The 18,152-nt window shown below is 47.7% G+C and overlaps 1 protein-coding gene across 5 annotated transcripts in view; it reads right to left on the bottom strand.

The window, feature by feature from the left end:
* Positions 1-18,152, bottom strand: part of CADM1 (cell adhesion molecule 1) — a 135,847-nt gene that overhangs the window by 24,892 nt on the left and 92,803 nt on the right. For 4 of the 5 annotated variants that reach the window (XM_083877994.1, XM_083877993.1, XM_083877992.1 and 1 more), the window contains exons 4-8: positions 16,315-16,452; positions 14,491-14,646; positions 6,678-6,777; positions 3,970-4,142; positions 230-301 (exon numbers count right to left, since the gene is read on the bottom strand). In XM_083877994.1, coding sequence (XP_083734120.1) covers positions 230-301; positions 3,970-4,142; positions 6,678-6,777; positions 14,491-14,646; positions 16,315-16,452 — 639 coding nt within the window. The remainder of the gene's footprint in view (positions 1-229; positions 302-3,969; positions 4,143-6,677; positions 6,778-14,490; positions 14,647-16,314; positions 16,453-18,152) is intronic. The other variant, XM_083877996.1, reaches the window with a different exon arrangement.

Raw genomic sequence — 18,152 nt, forward strand, 5'->3', positions numbered from 1 at the left:
TTTCCTACCATGACAATTCCCACATTTCAGGAACACCCATTGCAAGGACCGTCTGACACGCTGAACTGCCAGACCAGGGCTCCTGCTGTAGGTGGGTGGTTGTATTCGAGGGAAAAAAAATGTTTCAAGTGATTGGTTTGTTGTTTTTCCCCAGGCTTCATGCTCTGCTTATATACATAAAAGACAATAAACATTCAGGACATTTCCAATGGTTATGAAGGTACCGTACCTGTGATGGTGGTAGGGATGGTGGTGGTAGTGGTGGTGGTTGTTGTGGGAGGAGGGATAGTTGTGGGGGGATCTGGATAAAATATAAAAAGGAAAATAATAAAAAAGCAAATTAAGAAAAAAACCAAGCAGAACACAACAGCGGTCAATCGTGATCAGAGGAAAACAAAGATGCTAAGAAGCAGTGCGGGGGTTGGGGGCCTTTCCTTGGCTAAATCCCAGGGGAGAGCCCAGCAGCTGCAGGGACAGCGGGGCCAGGTCCTCTGCCCATGCTTATTCGGGCTGGAAAACCTGGCCCTGGCCTCTCCCCACCTTTCTGCCTTCTACAAGGCTAAAAAAAATAAATAAAATCCAGCATAAATTAGTCAATGAGAGAGAGAAATGGAATGGGAGAGGCATAAGGAAAATAAACTGCACGATTTTCACAACAAAAAGACCAGTTTGCACATACAAGGAGAGACACAGTGGTGCTTCGGTGGTTGTCTATGGATACATTTGCAAACCCAGGTGGGAGGGTTTTGTGAGGGGCCCTGCTGTGCTTCACAGCCTGAACATTAACAGCACATGAACAGAGCTCACTGTCTTCCCGGGGCCGTGAACCTCACTGCTCTTCATCTATAAACACACGGCAGCAGGATGTTAAAAACTACTTCAAAGATGGTAGGGAATACAGAGAAACGACAACATATCAATTCCCCGGTATGAGGAATTCACCAAGACCTTTTAATTAAAAAAAAAAAAAAAGTCAATATTTTTCTGACAATTTCAGTTGCACACTCTTGTTTTTGCTACTAGGGCATCGTTAATGAGAGGTTTCTCTCTGTGACCATTTCTCAGATGGACTGGACCTGTTGAGATTCAAACCCTGCTGCTTGTCACAGGATTGATGTTACACACAGGGACACATCCTTATCAAAACTATCGGGCAGGAGAAGGTAGATATGAGAAGACGTAAAAGAAAAAATATGTATCAATGCCCAGATGATCAAACTGAATGTGCTAAGTAGTCAGAAAGACTTTGAACTACAGATTCATTCAGCAATAATAGAGGCTGAAACCTTTCATGGGCTTTTGATTTTAGGTTTCCTCCATAGCACGTCAGCTGTTCCTCACTAATACATCTGCTACTCTTTTATCTCTGAGCTAGCTCCCTTGGATCCCCTAATTAAGATATCTGAACTTTAATTATATACTGCACCTTTATTATATTCCCTCCAGCTTCCCAAGAGTTAAGGAACATCCCCTCATAGCTTGCTGTGCTAGGAGCAGTCACTGTCTTTCCTCTGCATCCCAAGGACCTCAGCCCCTGTGCTTCTCTCTTGCTCCTGACCCACACATTTCCCTGGGAGCAGTAGGGATCCTCCCAGCTGAGGCACAGCAGCACTTGGGGAAGGGCTCCCAGACTCAAACTGACCAGCCCAGGACTGGCTGTGCCGTGGGCTCTTCCTCCATTAAAAAAAAAAAAAAAAAAAAAAAAAAAAAAAAAAAAAAAAGAAAAAAAAAAAAAAAAGCTGGAGTGCTAATGGAGCTGTAAGTTTCTAGAAATGTATCTGCCCACACCCATGGGGAGGAAAAGTATAAAATGAATTTTAGAAATGAGCATGTTTCCAGTGTGTGTCAACGTGATTATACATCCCCATCCCACATGGGCAGCTGGGAAGGCTGGGCACAGCTCAGCTGCTGGAAGCCATGTCAAACCCTTGACCTGCAGAAATGTCCCTCCGGAATGCCTGAATGCTGCCTCTCCCAGGGCTGTGCCAGCCCCTGCTCTGGGTCTGTAGCCCCCCAGCTCCCACCCTAACGTGGCCTGGGGAGCTCTGCACCACGAGCAGCCACAGCTGGCCTGGTGAGGACAGCGAGGCCCGTCCTGACACCATGGTTCCTGCTGTGCCCACAGAGACGTGGTTGCACGGACATAGACCCTGGTGCTGCTGGGGAATGCTGGCTGCTTTTGGTAGTGAAAGAAGCCACAGGCCAGAGGTGTCAGTGCTCCACCACTGAGTGGGGTGAGACCCCCATGCTGAACCTCCCCTCAGCAGCAGCTCCAGCTGGGCTCTGTACCAGGAGGCTTCAGCTGACAGCCACAGCCCAACCACTCCCTCCCCACTCTGGACTTCTACCTTTTAAATCAAGGGTTAAAAGGATCCCTTGTGCTGTCCAGAGTGGCAGAGCCTAGCAGGATGCTCCCAAACGTGCAGGAACTGGAGGTGATGGGGTGTGTAAAAGCCTTTTCTGCCCACGAGCAGCCTTCCCCTACACGGGCAACACAGATGCCTAAGCTGGAACCCACAGGTCTCCATCTCCTGGGAACCTGCATCTTTTTCAAGGAATGCTATCTTGGGTCTGCTCCTGGGGATTTAATCCCAAGAGGAAGCAAACCCAAGGAAGTTCTGCGCTGTCTATTCTTGCTCACATCCAAAGTGCAGAGTAATTATGTGAGATTTCCCAAGAGTTCTAAACCTCAGGTCAGTAATGCTGGGAGGCTCCTCCAGCCCTGCCTTGGCCCAGGATGGGTGCACAGAACTACACCTGCCCCACAGCTGCTTTATGGCAGCAGCTTTCATGGTTTCCATCTCGTGGGGAACTGCCTGTGTCCTATTCCAACTGCTTTGCTCTCTGCAACACTGATTGTTTCTTTCAACACTGATGTAAACAAGTGGGGTTTTTATATCGTAAGCATGCAAATTACCAATCATAAATGTGCATCTGACTTTGTTTTGTAAACTGGAGTCTTGTGGAGTGAGAGGCACTAGAAAAACTACCTATATGATGGGGTACATGAGTTTTGTATAAGCTCAAAGCTGTCACCACCTTGAGTCTTTAGGTGAGTTTCTAAGACTGGGCTTAAAAAATCACTCCTGCAGAGGTGACATTTGGAGAGGTACAGGGGGTTCTCCACTCCTTGACTGGATCAAAGCAACTACCAGAGAGCTCACACTGCAGAGCTTCAGGTGGCTGTTGCATGGAACAAACTTCAAACCAAATTTCTGTCCCATCTGAGTGGAACCACAGCATCGTTCAGGTCAGAAAGGACCAAAACCCACCAGGAACTCAGCCCAGCCACACGCAACCGCCCTGAACAGAGGAAGTTTAAATAGGCAGCCCAAGGAACAGCTCATCATTAAACTGGGAGATTGCTCTGCAAGTGCCTCCTGAATCTCCATTCCGTGCAATGCCTCATGGCAGGAGCATGAGGTTTACAGCAATTCCAAAGTAACCTAGAGGAAACAAATAATTAAAGCAGGTACTTAACAGTGCTTTAAAAGATGCTGAGGCATGTTTTAGTGTCTGCCCAGCCACACAGACAGGCTGAAGGCATCTCATTCCTCCAGTTTATTTACTGGTTTGTAATCATCTGGGGATGCTGGCTGATTAACTTGCTAGTGAAGGCTCAGAACTCCTTGGATCATTGTTCAGGCCACTGGAGGTGTAATCAGGACAAGACATCATTGAGAAGTCCAAGGAGAACTGCACAGTTCTCCCCACACCCCTGCACTGGCTTTCCTTAGGCTTCACCTGGCAGCACGGGATGGGAGCTCCCCAGAGTCGGGACAGACACTGAGAGCCCCAGCAGCACTCCAGAGCTGTCCCAGCCCCTACCCCAGCCCAGCACAGCATCAGGGCATCAGGAGCTGCCTGCAAATCTGGCATTGAGCAAATGTTGTGTCACAGCTTTCCGAGCAGGGCATGTTGCAATTACGTGTAAATGAGTCTAGAAGAACGGTGGTTTTTCTCACGTACCGTATACAAACAGCATGTAATCCGCATGTGATTTCCCCACCGCGTTGGAAGCCTCACAGCGGTATGTACCATTATCTGTTTTGTTTAGGTTACTAATGAGAAGGTTTGAACCAGACACTACAACGTGTTGAGGCATCTCATCATCTACTCTTAACCACCTCATGTCCGTAGGCCTACAGAGGAGGGAGAAAAAGAAACAGTCACATTACTATTTTCCTATGGTCAAGACGGCATCTTCAAAAGTTCATCCACAGACAGAAAGCCCAAACCAAGAAAAACTGTAAAGAAACAACACATACTTTTTTGCACTACTCAAGCCCAGATGCTGTCGGGCTTCCTCAATTTAAACTTATTTTAACCCAACAGGAAACTGTATCCAGAGCTTAAATTTTCTGAAAACACTAATGCAAGCAGGAAGAAAGTTCATTAGTGGTTAATAATTCGCTTACTCAGCAAACCTGAAAGCTCTGAGGCTACAGACTCAGTGTTCATCCACAGGGTGCTCTGAGGGCAGAGCTGGACAGCAGAACAAGTAAGGTTTTGTCAAGTTTCAACCCTTCCACAAGCTGCCAGGGACCTGGTGACCTCAGCAGAGGCTATGCTGTGCACTGAGAGTGTTCCAGCCCTTCTCCTGTCCCCTAGCCCGCCTGGCAGTCCCTTCCTGCACCCCACACTGATGGAACCCACGTGGGCAGGGGGTCTGCACCATTCAGGGAATGAAATGAGCCTGTTTTGTTAGAGCTGGTAAAGACTGGAAGTGCTGAAGGGCTTTGGGATGGAGGGGGGTCTTTTGAGTTTGGGGGGTGTTTAGCATCTATTATTATGATGTCTTTAAGCAGCAGTGAGGGGACAGATCAGCTCTTCTCAGCAAGAAAATTCCAGCATCCTTCAAGCCACTCAACTCCTCTTAAAGGGGAGTTTCCTGCAGCACAGCATTTCTCAGCCTGCCAGGCTCCAAGGCTGGCAAGTGAGACTTCGTGTTGCCAGAGGCATCCCATAGCTCAGGCTTTTTGTGCTGTGGAGTCCCCAGGTTTCTCAGCTGGTACACAACATCGCAGCTGTTGCTCAGAGAAGTGTGTCCCTGGATACCCCACAAGTGACCATTTCATCATCTTCCCACTCCTGTCATAGTTTTAGAGGGTTGTGTCTAATCTAACAAAATATCTGTATTAATAACAAATAGAAATTTCTCACTCTCTGGTCTTTTTTCCCTCTGAGCTTCTTTCCCCCAATATTTATGTTGCCAAATTTTGCAGAGAAATTACTTCGCCTAACTGGAGAAACCTCCCCCTTCATCTAAAACCTCTGTAAAAGATTTCATGAAACCTCTTTGTCTTAAAAAGATGGAGCCAAACCCAGCTCATTATTTTACTGTGTATTTTCTTAGCTTCGGGAGACCCAGGTGAAATGACCTAGAGAAGCCAATTCCCAGCACATCACCAGCACCACGCATCATGCAGCGGCAAGCTGCCAGGGAGATGTGTCTGTCCTATTTAACATGGGAATGTCTTACTCATAGCCTGCAAGGAAAAAATGTAGAGAAGCCTATTCATTAGATTCCCAGTTGATAGCAAATGGGAGGCACTGCAGGTACCAGGGGAGCAGGAATGCAAAGGGGCTTGACAGGCTCTGAGCAGGGAATAGTTACTAAATGGAATTCAGCAGGGACATGCCAGCCTCTGATGCTCAGGGAAGGGGTTGGTGCCAAACAGAACCAACTGGGAAGTGGGAATCAAGCAAGTACTATAGGAATCAAGAAAATACTGTGGAAGGGGATGTAGGCTACCGGGGAGGATGAAGGCAGCCTGAGCCTCCTTGGTGCTGGGTGCCCACACCACCGACCTGGACGGGGTCCAGCTCCCCATGCCACAGCTCTGGGCACACTGCCAAGGAGGTACTGACAGATCTCAGGGATGTTTGCAGAAATCTTATGGACATGACAAAAATAAAGAAGGATAGTAAATACTTGACAGCCATAAATCCAAGTGGAAGAGAAAGTATTTTGAAAAAAAATAAAGCTGACAAAACTTAAATTAGAACAGCAATGAAAGTGTGAGAAAAACTACCCTCCCTTGCCAGGATTTTCCTGATGCATAAATTTCTTCAACTGCCTAAGAAAGCCTCAAGGGCTTGGCAAGAAGAGGAGAGAGAATAAAACTGGCATTCTATAAAAACCACATGGGGCACCAAGGGGGAGGAAAACCATCACACAGTACGAGCAGAAGGATGGACTGCCTTACCTGGGGATCCATCCCATTCCCCCAGGGGCTCGGTGCTGTGGTACCAGGCTGGCGTCCACACAGTGGCACCTCCCTGAGCCACAACTGCAGCCCCTGACCTTGCTTTTTCAGATTAACCAAACCCAAGATTAATTGCAGATTAATGCCACCCAAGCCATTCCCTGGGGGAAGAGCTGTCCAGTTGGGAGCCTTTCCCTTCTGCACCCAAAGGCTGCTGCATGGTGGCCAGGAAGAGATCTCCTAGGAGCTCTTCCAGAAGAAATCCCTTGGACATTAGGTGCATCGGAGTAAATGCAAATCAAGCCAGATGTCTTCAGTGGCCAGCAGATGTTTGGGTGCAGGAAGCATCTCTCTCCTTCACTCTGGGACATGGTCTTCGCAGCAGAGAATGGCAACAGCAACAGCGGCCACGCAACGTCCTGTCACCACCGGCCACCCTGGGCCATCCCTGGGAAGTGTCCGACTTACTGTGGCTTTCCAAAGGCTGTGCACGTCAGCTCCAGCGGCTCCCCTTCTCTCGTCAGGCCTTGCAAGGGGTAATTCTGAGAAACCCGCACTTGAGGCTTATCTGCAGGACACAAAACACGGCTCTGTGAGCCCCGGGTCGCCCCTGCGCTCCCTCTCGCCCACCCGGTGCCGGCAGCAGCAGAAGGTGGAGCTGGCAGCACCACACATCCCCTGCGGTACCACTGTGCTTCCCGGGAAGGGCCTCTTGCTGCACATCTCATCTCCGAGCTCGCTCCAGCTAAAAGGAACTCATTTGCCTCCATGCTGAGGGGAAGCTGGAGAGACATGTGGAGCCCGGAATGAAAGGGTTTTGTGGTGTGCCGGCGATTCCTGCACCACAACCCCCGGAGTCCATGAGTGTCAACACGCTAGGCTGGACAAGAGATGCTCATTAGAGACACAAACAGAGCCACAGCCACTGCCGCCCCTGTGTAAACAACAGGAGGCTGTATTTCATCCAGATGAAGCGCCTCTAAATCCTACAATAAGCAGAGAATTAAAGCACGAATAGTTAGGGAGCCAACTCAAAAACACTTTAGTAAGACCCTGCAGGAAAAAAGAGCTGAACCACAAACTTAGAGTCCACAATTAAAAAATTCATTACCTCCCATGACTGAAACAGAGATTAAAAACGCAATCTGAGCTGTAGCTAAAACATTATCAGCGCAGGAAATCAATTCAAGGCTACAAGTGCCATTAAGCCATAGATATTTTTCAGGAATTTACTCAACTGTAAGGAACAAAGGAATGAAAAAAAATCAGTATGCATAAAGGTTGAAACCATTTAAATGTTTCTATTTCCTTTGAGAGTAACTGCTACCCAAAATATTGGCTGGCTGCATTTTATTAACTGTGTTTAACTCATTAACATGCCTCCTATGGAATAATAGAGATTAGGAAAAAAAAACCCGCGTGTCAGGATTTAACCAATTTAAACTCTCATAATTTTCAGTAATGGAATAAGCTACACAAGTAAATCCTCTCCCGAGATGACTCTACCACAACATTTCATCAGCTAATCCCTGTTACAGATGCTTCCTGCAGCTCTGGAACTCGGGTGTCCTTGTGGGCTGGGGCAGCCCTCTGGGATGGCAGTGCTTTGGGGTGTCACCAGGGCTGAGGGGACAAGTCCCAATCCCACAGGAAATGGGGCAGCTTTGGTGTACCTGGAAATGCACTCCAGCCCTGGAGTGGCAATAGCTCTGCACAAGGAGCACAGGAGGACAAGTTCACCCTGGTGTTGTGTAGCAAATAAATCACCCGCCACATCCTCGGCACTGTGCTCACCACTCTTGTCCACAATTCCCACCCCCACAGCCATCTGCTCCCAGTTCCTGATGTGCTTTGTGCCAGCACCACCAGCCCATGCCAGAACATGGATGGTGCTTATATCCATGCTGTGGAAGGAGCAGGAAACCCTCGCAGCCCAGTTTACTCAGCACATGGGGACTGAAACACCTTTTGCTGTTTGCCTCTCCCACTGCATCCCCTTTTCATTAGGTGAGCTTAGTATATCTAATGAGCTGTTTACTGATGACAATTACTTATGGAAATCAGGAGGAATACACCCAGGCTCACTGTACTGAGAACAAACTGCCAACTCCATGAGCTCCCACCAAGCTGGGTGAGCCCTTCCACTGCCACTTTCCAGCCTCATGGGCTTCATTAAACCAACGATGGCAGTGGACATGTCCATTTGGATACAGACACTGCCGACGTGTCACCTGAGACAGGAATCTGGGTTTATCAGCACATGTGCCAGCACTGCTGAAGCCAAGAGCTTCCCAAGGGAGTTGCCACAGCAAAGGACTTGTCAGCACACTGGGAATTGTAGAGGGCACTTAGGAAAATGCACCAGAGCCTGAAGGATTCTGAGGGGTGGCTGGACACTCCAGAGAATCAGCTAGCATTAGGCTCATGGCATGCAAAAAAAATTTCACCCAAGAATCTGAAGAGGCAGTGGTGTCCTTTTCCCTTTGTTTAAGGACATGCCTTTTGACAATCTTTAATCATACTTCCAGTGCTCACACCCTGCCTCACACCAAGTCAGTGTATTTCCTGCAGATTATGGACTCTGAGTGCAGATCTGTGAAATGTTGAGCGCTGTGGGACCCCAAGCCCGGCTCCTGTGACATTTAGCAGTGCACATGGACAGAGCACTGATGGCTCCAAGGTCTGCTCCAGCTCTCTGCCACTGCCCTGTCACAAGGGACACGTGCCATCAGTGATGTCTGTGCTCTGCAACGTGGGGGGATGACCACCTCGGATGGTAACACAGGACATGAGGCAAGAAGTGGCAATTTTCACTACCAAGTGCATTCCAGTACCCTGAAATCCTCCACTTGGAACTTCTTAACATCACACCACTGGATTGCTACATAAAAATAAACACTTGCATGTGTGCACCCAAGGCCCTGCATGCTCCATGGCAGCCAATTAGACCCAACAACCCACAGCTATTACGCCTCTTTCCAGTGGCTTAAAAAAACCGGCCTCGTAATTTAATAAGGAACCTTTATTAAGCTAAATTCATTCAAAAGCTCAGAGTGATATACAAGGTTAAATACTAGTCATCTAAAGGTTACACTGTAGCAGCAGCCAATTTGACAAACTTATTACAAAGCCATTCTCTATTTGATGAGATTTCTCCCACAACAGGCACGGCACGTGTGCGTCCACCAGGACTGGGGGCTGCAGCCCCCAGAGGGGCCATGCACCCCAAAACTCTCACCTCCCCTCAGGATGCCGTAGGCCACCAAAGCCTGCACCCATTGACTTTCCCAGCTCTCAAGCTCCATGCTTGGGAACTTACCAAGCCACTCCAGTTATTCTGCATTTGTCCCAGTTCTTCCTTTTTTAGCCACTCGCCCCATTTTTGTGCCATCAGCAAAGATTATTAACAATGACTTTTTAAGAACTTCAAATGCTTCAACTGAACAGCATCAGGCCAAGCACCCAGGCCCCTGTGTTCCCTCTAAAAATACCAGCACTGCTGATTACTCCCTAATGACTATCCTTTGAGATCTGCCAGTTAGTGATTTCTTAATCCATTTAAATGTGCACTTCATCGATAATGCTTAGATGTCATTAATCAGCCGAGATAAAACATTACACCGAGTTCGGGGCCTTACAAAAGCCTAAGCCTATTATTTCCACCCATTTCCTTTCATCAGGCCAGCCCACGATCTGAAGGCAGGCGAGTTCACTGCCCCACAGCCCGCACTGGGCAGATTTGGCAAGCACAGTTCCTCGTGTTGCCAGGGTGCCGCGGTGTTCCAGGGGCTTGGCCTTGGGACTCTTGCTGACCATCCCAGCAACAACCCAGCCCAGCCTTCTCAGAGCACACACTCCCTGCTGAGGCTGGAAACAGCCAAACGGCTTCTTCCCAAGTGCTGGGAAAGCAGCCCATGGCGTTTTTGGCAGTGCCAGACCCCAGCCAAGAGAAGCCGGCAATATGGACTCTGTCAGAGATTCAGCCAAGCAGGCTGTGGCCACTGTCAGGCGAGGAGGTGTCCAGATCCAAGTTTAAAATCTGTTTTCTGATCCCTGCATGAACTGCTGATGCACCTCTTGGCAAACCTGACGCCAGATGGCAATCCTCGGAGCAGGATCCATGGGCCAAGGCGTGTTCCTGCCTGCTCTAGGTAAATCTAGCCTCAGCATTTCCCAGATAATGCTTTACACATTTCCCTGCAGGTCGGCATTGCTTCGTCTAGCTCCCCATCCCTGCTCTCTCTTCTGTGCCCAAGAGAGCTGCTCAAAAAACTGACTTGTGGGAGTCTCTGTTCTCACTCTGCGAAGAGCAGGAAAAATGTGTTTTTCAATATTAAAAGAAGTCAGCAAAGTTAACACTGGTCCTCAGGTGTAAACAACAGCTACCTTTATTCCAAAATCGAGTGGAGCCGCTCATCAGGAATGCACTCTGTGTCAGAGCCATCCCAGCCTGGCAATCCCCTGCCTGCTCCTCACCTCTGACAAGGACGAGAGGCTGCACTGCTGATTTTCAGCCAAAATACAGAAATCTATTCAATAAATAGATCTCGTGTCTAAAATAAGGAATGAGCAGGACTGGCAGATCCCAGCTTGTCTGGAAGAGCCTGTCAACCCCAAACACGACTCTGCAAAATTCACACTTAACAAAAGCAATTTAATCATTTTGCTTGTTGTGGGAAAAGGAATGCCAGAGCCCAACAGGCATTTTGGGGATAAACACTTCTCTTTTAATATTTAAGCACAGTCTGCTGCTTAATGCCTGCAAATGGCAGAGCCCCGGCCGCCCCACACGCTCCGTGCTCCCAACAACATTCCTCTGAGAAAATCTTATTAATGAGCTCACAAACGAGCACCCAACTGGGAAATGTCACAAACAAGAGTGGCTAATGCCCCAGAAAATCAAATAACTGAACACTCGGCTGATTGTGGTGCTTTTCATATTCACTAAAAGAAGAAAAATAGCTTTAAATCAAAGTTTCTGAAGGGGTCAACACCTTGCTGAACAAAACAACTCATTTATTCGCTTTTAGCGATCTCCAGATGATAAATTACATTGATGTTAATAACTTCACTGCAAACTATGCAATTAATATTTGTACTGGGCGGAAATGTAAGGATTAGTGGAGATGAGGCAGCAAACGTATGTGGCCGATTTTAAACATAATTGGGCACAAGGAGTTCTCCTATCGCAACAGCAGAGGCTGCAACAAGACTCCACTGGGGCAGGCTTTAAAGATACACGTGTAGATATTACAAAAATGAATGCGCAGTTAATTATAACTTCAGAAAAGGACAAATATCCAGCCCAGAGAAAAGGCCAAAATCCAGGCTCTGACGCTCACTTCCAGCATCACATAGCGAGAGCAACAAACGCACCACAAGGGCTCAACTCGCACGTCTCCCAGAATATCTGGTTCCATTCAGTTCCTTAATGATATTTTAATGCATTTTGTTGCTTCATTTCCTTTCTAAAATTACACCCAGTGCACTGGTCTCCCATCGCTCACTGATGGATCCAAGCCGCAGAAAGAGCAGCAGACCTGGGGACATTTCCACTCCAGTGCTACAGACTGTGGCTGCCACAGCACAGGGCTGAGGATGTTCCTCAGGCACGGAAGTGCAGTGGCCACTGTGAGTGCACGGCACCCTTGGTCCCGCCCTGCTTTGCTTTTGAGGAGTGTTAGGGGAGGGTTTCACATGTGTTACACTGCTTATTTGCAGAGACTTCTTTTCAGTAACACACCCTGCAGCCACGTGAAAGCATTCACCTCAAACTTCACCACAGGCCACGCTGTGCCAGAGTAGATGCACAACAAATGGCTCACTCCCGGAGTAGGGCAAGTTAACACCCAGCATTGTTGTTTTCTGCTTTCTTCTTGGAAAAAATCCCCACAACTTTTGAGTTGCATCTCAGAAAAAATATCTCCCTAATCTGAAATTTAGTCAGACAAAAAATACCTCATTATCCGAACAGGCTCCATCCATCATCCTCCTGTCCTTCCCCAACACATTCCATGCTCCAGTTGGATACATTAAGTGCAGAGAAATATGACATCTGCTGAGAAAAACATTTTCTTGTGCCCTGCTGATGTTCTGAAGGGGTGGATCCGCTGTGCCCGTGAGGGGAGCGGACAGGATTTGTGGAGAGAGGATGTCAGTGCAGAGAGTGGAACATGCAGCCCAGGTAACTGACCTGCTGCAGGGAAAGCAGCTACATCCACATGGGGTGAGCAGGGAATTCTGAGTGCCACTGCAGCAGAGACCTGGGAGCTGGATGCCTGCAAGGACACGCCACAGACAGTGGCAGGCATGGACAGGAGCCGCAAAAGCATCCTCTGTTGCACACTCCTCATCTAAAATCAACGGAGAAGGTGTCAGTGCAAGCCCAGCTCCCTCCAGGGCCGAGCTCCATAGGAGCACTGATGGAGCTGCCTGTGTGCAAGGACAAGAGGCTCTTCCTCCTGCCCACACTCTCCCACTGGCCAACAAACCATCATTGTCAGACAGGAGAAACTCAAGGGCAGGAGTTTGCTCTGAAATTACCTTTTCTTTAAGCTAAAGCTCTACGGCAGGTATGAAATGCAGGTGTCTGGCTATGCTCCAGCCCATCGAGTCCTGGAGCCACAAGGTCACAACGCAGGACAAGTTCTTGGGCCAGAGCTCCTCTCTGGCCATCTGCTGCTGCCCACTCAAGGAACAGACTGGGCTAACGGGGTCAAGTCCCCGCATTGGAACATAATCACTTTTAACAAGTTCGGAGTTTAATTCAGAACATAAAACCAAATCAGTCTGAACTCTGTTCTCCTGCTCATGCTCATTCTCTCCCGAGGAGGCTCCGTGCCTCATTCCCACAAACTCTGCAACAGCCCAAAGAGATGCAAAAATCAGCAAGGAGGGCAGAAACCTTGCAGGAGCTGAACAAAGAACTGTGATTTAGGGGTGCTTTGCCCTGATGGCCTGGGCAACCCCTAAGGCTGCAAAACAAAGTGACCAAGGAGAATAGATTTATTTGAGGAAGAAGAGAAAATGTTAGCTTTTTTTCTCCATGAAACAGTTGCTCTCTCCCATTCAATCAAATCACCAGGATTCCAGAGAGATTTCTGAAAGGAAGCCTCAAGGTTGTCCAATGCCCTTTCAACCCTCCGAGTTCCAATCCCCTCACACAACAGGGTAGATGGCATTTTTTGCTCTTCCCTGTTAAGTATTTGATCGAGCCTCACAAAGGTGCTAATGTATTATTAAAGCTAATGGAGCTCTACAAGAAATGTTAATGGACATTAAGTTTGCATAAATGAATTACACATTAGCACAGTCACAAGAAATCTCGTATCTGTCAATTTAGGCAGTATCTGATCATTCCTGTTTTCCTCATTACAGGAACATTACTTCCCACTAGTTTCAGAGATACGAGAATTGTAACCAAGATGTTCAAAATGAAACTACATAATGAAGCAGATGGAATAAATTAATACAAAACTTCCTCTCCTCCTTTCAGTGTTGAAGGTGCCCTGCAAAAATAAGGACTTTGAATTGTCTCAGGACTTGGTTTTCCAAGCACATGCCCTCGCTGTAGGGACCATCCCGCTTTGCTTTTGGGAGATGTTTCAGAACACAGGGATGCATGTACACAGCTCCAAAATTTCGACCAAGTGCATTTGGGACCACAGGTATTTCCAGGCACCTGCTTGCTGCTGTCATGTACAGTGGAGCACCTCCTAAGGGAAGTGAGATGCATTATTAACAACTAACATGTCAGGAACAGTACAGAAAATAGCCTAGCTTCAATCAGTGCTGCTACTACAGATTCCACAGAACTCCGTATTTTGATGTACAAATCCAGCCCATGCTGTATGTTCACAGTGCACAACGCTGGGTTTCTCTTGCAGAATACCCAGTTTTTGCCAGTAAATTTGCCATGATGGCCAGTTGCTTTGATGGGGGAGTAGAGAAGCACTTTTCAGAGATAAGCAGGTTCCTAGAAGAAAAATACTCAGATTTAATCTGTTCTGACAATTAAAAAGCCCAGCCAGAAACCTTTGATGCAAATTCTATGTACAGAGAGTTATTTCATCAGAGAACAAAGGTAAGTATTTATGGTATCACAGAGGGCTGGGAAAGTCATGGCTTCACCCATGAAGCAGTACCTTACATCGTGATTATGATTTGTATGTAACAGGATATAATTGTCATTGACACTAAATTTTAACACATAGGGATTGGTTCCTGAACTCCCAAGCACACAATTTTATATATTAAGAGAATTAAAGGTTCTGCTACTCACACATAACTTCCAGGTAACGCTGTGTCTGCAAGTCTTTGACCGCAGGGTGATCCACCAGGCAGATGACAGGGACCCCGTCGTCCTCCCGCCCCACCTTCAGCAGGAGCTGGCTGGTCACTGTGTACATGTCGGACCACCGCTCCACCTCTGACTTGCCTGGGGCACGGAACAGAGAGAGAGAACTGAGGACAGGGTGGAGCAAGGTGCATCCGGGCCACCTCCCTCCCGTCCATGTTCCCTCTGGACACCCATTCTGTCCTCCTCTCCACCAGGTTCCGGCCCAGTAAAGTCTGCACAATGTTACTGCAATGATTAACGCCATCCCTAGATCCCCAAACTCTTAAATCAATGAGCTACAAATCCCCTCCCACTCCTGAATCAACAATTAGCTACGAAAGTGATTTAACAGACTGAATTAATTAAAAGTAGTATGGATAGGTGGGAGAATTCAGCAGGGCTCTGTTTGAGCGGGGGAACCCAGCTCCGGACTGGCTGCCTGAGGGATGCTGTGATGGAAACGAGCAGGAAGACAAGACAAAACGAGACAAGACAAGACAGGAGAAAAAGGATTTTTCCAGGAACTCAGCAAGCATCTGCTGACAGCGCAGCTTCACTCTGATCTGTGCCTTTTTATTTAAGAATTCACAGGCAAAACGCTAAGAGTAACTTCTATAGCAGAGCTTTTCCAGACACCAAATATTGCTATATAATATATGAGAGTGAAACAGGTGACACATGCAGACACCCCTTGATATGTGGAGGAAAACCTTTCCCATGGGCAAAGCCACACTTCCTATCATTCACAAACTCACAGCCAAGTGTTTCAGTCTCTACTCCATTAAAAAGTGAAGACTGAGCAGGGTGAGGTGATATTACATGAAGCTCAGCATTCTCCCTAGAGAACTCAAAGCTGGGATTTGACTGCTAACACGAGAAAGCTCCATCAAGAAGCCGGACAGGTCAGGCAGAAAGGGACAAACACTTTGAGCGCTGGTATGGGGAGGGGAACCAGAACGGGATCATTAACTCCCTGTGCTGGGGCTCAGTAGGGCACCACTTCACCAGGCAGCAGTTTGCATCCCATCTGTATCAGCATCCTCCTGGCATATGGCCTGCTCGAATGCTCTGAAATGTTTGGCTTAAAGAGAGCATTTTATGCTGTGCTTGCAGGGGAGTGGGTTTAAAGTAATGGGTCCAGACTTCCGCAGAGAGTCCATCAGTGTCTCAGACTGGGTGAAGCACAAAGGTGTTGTCAACCAAGCTCACATCTACATGCAGACTTAAACTAGTGTGTGTCACATGCAATCAGAGTCAGTGACTTGAATGTGCAAGTACTGGGAGCCACCAGACTTCAGGGAGTCGGAGAAACCCATCTTAGATGAATATTCAACTGAACACAGGGAAAACGCTCTACAAACAAGGGAGCTAGATGTGAAGGTGAATTCCAAAACTTTACAGCCCAAAGCGCAGGCGATCCCTCTCGTACCTAAAACAGGGCAGAAAGCTACGCAAGCCATGCAGAAATGAATTCAGTGCACAGCTCTGGGCTCCTCAAGGTCACCTGCAGTTACAGCAGGACTCCAGAACCTGGCACTCGAGGCTGGCAGGTAGGCAGAGGACCAAATGGAGTTCAGCCCCCTGCGTTAGGGAATAATCTGTCTGCCTACACAGTCCTTTGCTCCTCAGCTGGCGCTCAAAGAAGCTCACTGTACCTTTTTTTCTTTTTTTTTTTCCCTTAAACTAGCAGCAGAGAACAAACACCCAGTGTTACATAAATCACTTCAGCTCCCTGAACAAAGCAAGGGACTGAGAGGACACATCTACCGGTTAGCTCCTTGTTGCCTTTGAACCATCTGATGGTGGTGGCTGGTCTGCTGGCCATGGCAGTGCAGTTCAGCTCAATCTCCTCTCCCTCCACAGCCGTTTCCTTCTCGATATCAATTACCAAATTGCGTGGTGGGACTGCAATGGGAAACACAACACATATCAGATGAAAAAAACATCTTTTGATCACTAACACAAGACAAAACCTTGAGGAAAACCTGTAAAATCTACTGAAGAAAACAAGCAACCAGGATTTATTTGATCTTTCAATCAATCAAACCCTTTGATAGGTGGTTTTGCAGTAATTGGAGTGAGCACTTTCACTCTCCACCTAATAATCACCACAGTCCCACAAGTTATTACTTATCAGGGTTGTAACTTTCTGTTCCCTCTCCCAAGCAGGCACCATTCCAGGGAGAGCCACAGCCTCCTGTGCTACTTGGGTGTGTGCTGCTATTTAAAAATCCAGCTTGACTCCATGCACAATTCCTGACTTCTCTGACAAGGAGAGGAAACACAAAAGCTGACACTTGGCACTGCATTACTTACCAAGTCTCTAACCTCCATGGCAATTTTTCTCTTCTGCTGTTCAGCTCCAAGGCTCAGCCGTGAGCATGGAAGCAGGCCAGCAAACATCAACCTCATTTAAGATGCTCAAAAAGCCACTGAGCACAAGCCTGGAGTGAAACACCATCCCTTGGGAACAGCCTTGCCTCCCATCACACCCCCACAAACCGCCCCAAAACCATCCCAAAGAGAGGAGGGAGCCAGCTCTGCACCCAGACACAAGTGCCACATCCCTTGGGGTGGACATCTGCTGCTCTGCCCAGACACACATCTTCCCTAGAACAGGAGTCTCCTGAAACACAAAGGTAGAAGACTGTATCCAATGAAAAATCATCCAGTAATACTGAGAAACAGGCTGTAACTTCAGGGGTAACAACTGCAGCACAGCGCAGAAATGGGACAAATGAGCTTAAAAATTAAGACATGGGAACAAGGGAATCTCTTTCCCATGAAAGCACTAGCAGCAAGGCAAAACCCAGGAAAAAGTGAACAGCAAGAGTTCTTATGGCAGAGTCACGGCTTCAGAAATTCCCAGAACTTTCAAAGGAAACTCAACTTTGCTCTGATCAATGTGATTAAGCAACTGCACAGTTCGGATGTGACTCACAGGTCTTCAAGCTAATGAAGAACAAATATGTATAAATACCATCCAGATGATCAAATGGACTAATTAGTCACTTGTGGCTTCTCTCTAAAAAGAACAGAATGGGCTATATATTTGAGACTTTCACATGTTCCAATTAAGCATGAATAAATCTACATATTGTGTCACAGAAGACATGGGAGTGCTGAAGCAAATGTGCAGCTCCCTCGGAACGCCGACTGCAAAGGGGGACACCTCAGCACCTCCCTCTGCTCTCCCCAGCTGGCAGCATTAGAGGCAGGCCAGCAAAATCAGTCTTTGATACAACTTCAGATCTATCAAAGCCTGAGTGATGGCCACGAGATTTCTGGTGGGAAACAGGTTCCTGGGAGGACCAGCCAACGCCAACATAGAGTAGCACTCCCCCGCCCTGGCTCATTAGTTCCCCTAATTAGGGAGCCAATAAAAGAAAAGACAGGCAAGACAAGCTATCCCTGGCATCGCAGTGCCCAATCTATCCATGCATGTACTAAGATCCCTCCTTCATCTTCTGCTAATAAATCTCCCTCACCCTTGCCTGCTTCCTGAGCTGAGGTTTGACCCGAGTACATGATGAAGGTGACAAGAAACCACCTCCTTTATGGATGTGGAAGAAAGGCAGTACACCCACTGCCATGCCACAAAGACT

Source organism: Zosterops lateralis (assembly GCF_965231275.1).
Source record: "Zosterops lateralis genome assembly, chromosome: 25".
Lineage (NCBI taxonomy): Eukaryota > Metazoa > Chordata > Aves > Passeriformes > Zosteropidae > Zosterops > Zosterops lateralis.